This window comes from Aethalodelphis obliquidens, unplaced genomic scaffold (genome assembly GCF_003676395.1).
Source record: "Aethalodelphis obliquidens isolate GAN/ISIS:26980383/991018 unplaced genomic scaffold, ASM367639v1 scaffold25, whole genome shotgun sequence".
Classification (NCBI taxonomy): Eukaryota; Metazoa; Chordata; class Mammalia; order Artiodactyla; family Delphinidae; genus Aethalodelphis; species Aethalodelphis obliquidens.
The window spans coordinates 32,328,314-32,334,313 of NW_020837969.1; the positions used below are offsets into that span (position 1 = coordinate 32,328,314).

The 6,000-nt window shown below is 54.2% G+C and overlaps 1 protein-coding gene across 1 annotated transcript in view; it reads right to left on the bottom strand.

Moving 5' to 3' along the window:
* Nucleotides 1-3,922, bottom strand: part of ANK1 (ankyrin 1) — a 126,054-nt gene extending 122,132 nt beyond the window's left edge. Inside the window, exon 1 of the mRNA XM_027122906.1 lies at nucleotides 3,894-3,922. Within this exon, the coding sequence (XP_026978707.1) occupies nucleotides 3,894-3,917 (24 nt within the window). The 5' untranslated portion in view covers nucleotides 3,918-3,922. The remainder of the gene's footprint in view (nucleotides 1-3,893) is intronic.
* Nucleotides 3,923-6,000: the final 2,078 nt, after the last annotated feature.

Genomic DNA, 6,000 nt, shown 5'->3' on the forward strand with positions numbered 1-6,000 from the left:
ACTAGTGAAGCCAGCGAGCCACAACTACTGAAGCCCGCGCCTAGAGCCCGTGCTCTGCAACAAGGGAGCCACCGCAATGAGAAGCCCGCGTGCAGCAACAAAGACCCAATGCAGCCAAAAATAAATCAATAACTTAATTTATTAAAAAAAAAAAAGAAGAAGAATGGATCCCGGGGAGCAAGGCCTTCTATAAGAAGTAGACCATTACTGCTTTTCAAAACTTAGAGCAAATTCAAGCTTCCCCCTCTGGCAACTCTGCTTCCTCATGCTTACCCAGTAAGCTTTCTGGGCAGCCAGAGCTCCAGAACCTCAGTCTGCTCCATCCACACGGAGGTCCAGAGAAAACAACGAAGGACCAGCAGCAGGGATGGCAACTTGCTGTACTGCGTGTGAATTGTGATTTTATAGTGGCTTCTGTTTCCTTTTTAATTTTACCCATGGCAAGTTTTTAAGTAAAGAGCATCTGTGGCACTATTTATTTTCTCATTAAATCGCAAAGTGTAAGGGAGAGGGGGTTATCAATACCCGGGGGGTGGCCGTGAAATCGATCATCCGCAACTACGTCAGCAGTCAGCCTTGTGCATCCCAGAGGAAAAAGAAAGGCTGAGAACAATTGCACGAGAGGTCAGAGATAACTCCGTCCCTCGGAGTTTGGTTTCAAAGGCGTCAGAAGGTCATGGGTCAAGGGATAAGTTGGATCACACCATCTGTCCAATCCCAAGACTGTCTAATGTCTCTTATCTTGCTCAGGGTAAAAGTAATGTCCTTCTGATGGCGCACGAGGCCTCACGCATTCTGTACCCCTGCCCCTGCCCCTGTCCCATCCCTCCCTTCTGCCACCGCTGTGACCCCACTGCCTCTTACTCCGCCTTCCCCTTGCTCCAGTCATGCCTGCCACAGGGTCTTGGCATCTGTCATTTTATTTTTTTAAATATTTATTTATTTATGGCTGCATTGGGTCTTCATTGCTGCGTGAGGGCTTTTCTCTAGTTGCAGTGAGCAGGGGCTACTCTTCATTGTCGTGTGTGGGCTCCTCACTGCGGTGGCTTCTCTTGTTGCAGAGCACGGGCTCTAGGTGCACGGGCTCAGTAGTTGTGGCTCGCGGGCTGTAGAGCGCAGGCTCAGTAGTTGTGGCACACGGGCTTAGTTGCTCCGCGGCCTGTGGGATCTTCCTGGACCAGGGCTCGAACCTGTGTCCCCTGCATTGGCAGGCGGATTCTTAACCACTGCACCACCAGGGAAGCCCGGCATCTGCCATTTTTTCCAGAGCCCTGCAGGACCTCCCTCACCTCCTTCAAGTCTTTGCTCAGCGTTTTTTTGTTTTTTTTAAATAGGAGGTGTAAAAAGTAATATTCTTTGTTCTTAAGAATATCCCTAACCAAGATCATTATGTCCGTGGGTGCCCATAACACATTTAACCAGCCGTGCTATACAAGTTCCCCACCTCCCCAGATCACAATGGGCAAATGCGATCATCAGCAGTTTGACGTGAGAAATCCTGGCAACCCAGAGACAAGAGGCCTAAAATGCCATCCATGCAGCTGGGCCAGCCAGAAAGGTGAGCATCAGCCTGGGCCCACCGGAGCCTCACAGGACAGCGTACGCAGGCATCACAAATTCTGCTGGTTTCTAAGGGGACCCATCGCAACAGGGATGATGTAACTGAGAAATCTGTAGCTTCTGACAATCAACGCAGTCTGATATTTAAGATTCTGGACAGCAAATTACAATCCTTTATTAATAGTCCTGTGGAATCTAGCTTTGAAACACAACAGCCAAAGTCAACCTCCCTGAGGCCTGCTGAGTGTCTTTTTTTTTTTTTTTTTTCAGTACGCGGGTCTCTCACCGTTGTGGCCTCTCCCGTTGCGGAGCACAGGCTCCGGACGCGCAGGCTCAGCGGCCATGGCTCACGGGCCCAGCCGCTCCGCGGCATGTGGGATCTTCCCAGACCGGGACACGAACCCGTGTCCCCTGCATCGGCAGGTGGACTCTCAACCACTGCGCCACCAGGGAAGCCTCTGAGTGCCTATTTTAATGGCATAAGTCCTCACGCATCTTAGCCCCTGCCTGCTCCCTGCCTCATAGCAACTCTCATCTTTTAATAAATGAGGACTCATTTATTTTGTTTTTAGTCTGTCTCCAGGCCCTGCTGGATCGTCAGTTCCACAGGGCAGGGCTGTGTATGTTTTGTTCACAGCTGCGTCCCCAGGGCCACACCAGGACTGCCACAGCGGTACGTGAGGAGAGCTGCTTAAATGCTGGGCAGACTCTGAAGACGGCGATCTTCTGTTACTTTGCCTTTGTCTTTGCCTCTCTTATCTTTCTTACTTTTTCTCTTTTATTTTTTTGGCAACAGCAACAATGAAAAGCCTGCCTTTCTCAACGTGTTCCGCTCAAGATAAGCCAGCTGATTTTGCAGACACTGGGGGGTGAGGGGTGGCAACCTGGGTTTAGAAGCTCATAATCACTGACCCCTGAAGTCAGGGGTCAGCTGAGTTTAGACAGCCCTGCTTATAGAAACCACCCTCAAGACTTATTTCCTTTCCTAAGGTTTTCACATTCAGCTTCAGAGCAGACCCAGTTTCCAGAGAGAGAGAAACACACAGAAAACAGTGACTCGCACAAGGTGATTTGGTCGATGAAGGCGATCACGCTGATTTTAAGCAAGTGGTTCATAAGCCGTTCCTCATTCATTCCTGCAAAATGTCGGGCGTGTATTTGGCTCTGGAGATAATCCCTGTGTCTTATGTGCCACAGCCACTTCCCTGCGTCCTGAGGTCCGGAGTGAGCGGACCTCCAAGAACTCAATGCGAACCTGAGGCCCAGGTGACCAAGTGAAAGGAACAGACTCCGGTGACCTTAACCTGACTCGTGCTGCTGAAGAGACTAAAACGGGGTCACTGGCTTCCTCCACAGACCCTCCCCCTTCCTGGGGGGGGGAAAAATCAATCATCAGGAAAGCAAACTGTGAAGATTCCAAACCACTAAAAAGAAATTCCCACTAAGTATCGTTTCCCCCGCACCCAAAGACTTTCAGACGAGGGGAAGGGCAGATGTCCTTCTTGGAGTCGACTCCAGCGTCCCTCTCAGCCTGTGGCCTGGGGTCCATCTCTGGCCTGAATCCACCACCCAAACCAAAGAACCTCACCCTGATCCAGGACACCTTACAAACGGCACAGCTGGAGGTACGGTGATACGTCCTATCATCACTGGGAGAATCAGGGGTGGGGTGACCCCTGTAACGCTCTGTGGCCACTTTAAGAGCACCCTCATACCCTCTATCCCAGAGCCACCTTCAGCCCTTCTTTCTTAGACATTTTCCCTCTCCTTAGTCAGCAACATGAATCCAAAGTTCAGTGTTTCAACAACGGAGCAGTCGTGACAATGAGGTGACTGGCTTTTGTGGGTCTTTGAGAAAACAAGCCCCTTCCGGACAGGGGTGACCCGGCCCCCTTCAGAGCACCCCCTGACAAGTGCCCTTATGCTCCCTCAGGGCCACAGGCCTGTGACCACACACCTGGCAAATGCATGGCTCAGTAACATCAAAGGAAAGCTTCTAGAATCTCCACAGACAGACTGAAGAAATAGAACCCAAAGATCCTTCTTCCCAACCCCTAATGCAGAGAGAACATAATTCAGAGACCCAGGTAGGCGGAACTCAATGTGACAGCAAATTTGGGGCTGTAAAAAATATGAACTGGATTAATTGAGTCAAGCAGAGGCCACCTGCTACCTTCGGCAACGAAGAGCATGAGTGATGATGTGATTGTAAAGCTCAGAGCCCAGGGTGCATGCCCTGGGTGAGCACACAGGTCCGCTCCTTCCCGCCCACTCCTGCTTCCGCATCTTTCCCGAGCGCCCTCTCCCCTCGGAGCAGCTGCTCCAGTACTCACTTTGCTGAAGCCCGGGAAGTGCATCCCTACCAGGATCTCTGAGATCAGTCACCACTGGCTGCGGGAACAGCTGGGGCTGCTGCAGCCACGACACCTCTGCGGGGCCTGGTAGCCTGGAGCCTGGGGACTTTATCAGCAGCAGAGGCGCTATCGGGCCCCGGAGCTGCGCAGAGGGGAGGCGCCCGCCTGGGGCGTGTAGATTGCAGGGGTGCCCTCGCCCGCGCGCTCAGCCCAGAGGCCTGACTCCACTGCCCCAGGCCCCTCGGGCTGTGAGCAGAATGGGCAGCTCCTCCAAGAGCTGGGAGCAAGGGCACCCCTTGCCCACCTCCCCCTGGTTTGGGTGCAGGAGTCCTGCAGAGACGGGGCTGCCTGGAGGAGGCGTCTGGAGAGGACAAGGCCCCCAAGTGAGGGTGGCACCCCATCCACGGGCAGAGGGCTTTCCGGGAGCTGCTTAACCAGCCCTGGGGCTGCAGGGACACGAGGTCTAGGTTTTGACCTGCTTTCACTGGGGCCCCTGTCTTTCTTCACTGCTGATTTGTAGGCAATCTGGGCCTGATCTTAATAACACTGGGGTCCAAAATAATCATGTTCCTGGGAACCAGAGGTGAGTCACCACAGACAGCGGCTGCCGGGGAAGGGGACCAGGATTCTTAACCACTGCACCACCGGGGCTGCTCAGCGGCCCAGCCACGGCCATGCTCCCGAGGCCTGGCTTGGAAGGCTTCTTTTGCAAAACCTGTCCATTGCCCGATGGGATGAGGGGGCATCTGCTCGGAGTGGCTTTATCCGGTGAGGACACGGTGGCGTGGAATTGCAGTCAGTGGCCGAGGGTGAGGATGAAATGGGAGGCCTGGTGGGTGGCGTTTCCCGTGGGCCTGGGGGTGGCCTCCCCTGTGTGTGGGCCGCCACTTAGGTGTTCCACATCCGTATTTTTGCTTCTACAGGTGTATGGACACCGCTGAGTTCAGTCCTGCCTGAGAAGGGTCTCTCCAGCCTCCCTCCTGTGCCCCTCGGCCTCCCTCTGGGCTGAGGCTTGTCCAGGTCCCCCAGCGGGCAGCCATCTGGCCTCCGAGCTTTTCTGCTGATCCACGCGGGCCCTGCTGTGAGGCCACAGCTGCCGTGAGAAACGCCACCAAAGGCTGCTCTGTGACCCACTGTTTCCACAGCAGCTGGAAGGCCCCCAGTGGAGGCCGGGCCATCCCCCAGCAAACCAGCAGCTGACATGGCTATGGAGGGCAAAGCAGGCTCCAGGCCACATTTAGACTAAAAATACCCACCACAGTCATTATAGCATAGAATTCAAAACAATGGCTGTTTTTGTTTTTTTTTTTGAGGGGCCAGAAAGGTAACAAGTGTAACAAGCAGGTCATGTGAGGCTTGCCTTCAAACAAGTCGACCACAGGACAAACGGTCTCATATGGTGACAATAGTTGGGCTAGGCTGGCTAACAGTGGCAGGGCCCTGCCCACAGCCGCTGGGCGTGGGAGGACTTTGCAGTCCTGGGAATTGGCACAGAAGTGCTTAGTGGCGGTTCTGGACGGATCCATGGTTGTCACCAGCGGGGTGATGAGACCAAGAAGCCGTTTCCCCATCCGGAGAAGAGGAGAAACTGTTTTCCTCTTCAGAGTCCCTGAGATCTGAGGAGAACATGCCAGCAACACCTAAACGCAGAGCGTAACAATGACTTAGAAAATGCCTGTAGTAGAAACTATAACTTCAGATCTTTGGCAAGGAGACCGTCAGGCAGGCTGGGCTCTGCGAGGCCCTTGGGTGGTGCTTGCAGTAACAAGATGGACCTCACAGGCCCCTGAGCCTTGAACTTCCAGCAGCTCTGGGTCTCCGGGACCCAGGGTGCCTTGGAATTTACCCCAGAACCAGCCCTGCAGGCAACGCAAGGCTCTTCTCCCATGGATCCATCAAGAGGGAAAGGCCAGGGCTTCCCTGGTGGCGCAGTGGTTGGGAGTCCTCCTGCCGATGCAGGGGACACGGGTTCGTGCCCCGGTCCGGGAAGATCCCACATGCCGCGGAGCGGCTGGGCCCGTGAGCTGTGGCCGCTGAGCCTGCATGTCTGGAGCATGTGCTCCGCAACGGGAGAGGCCACAACGGT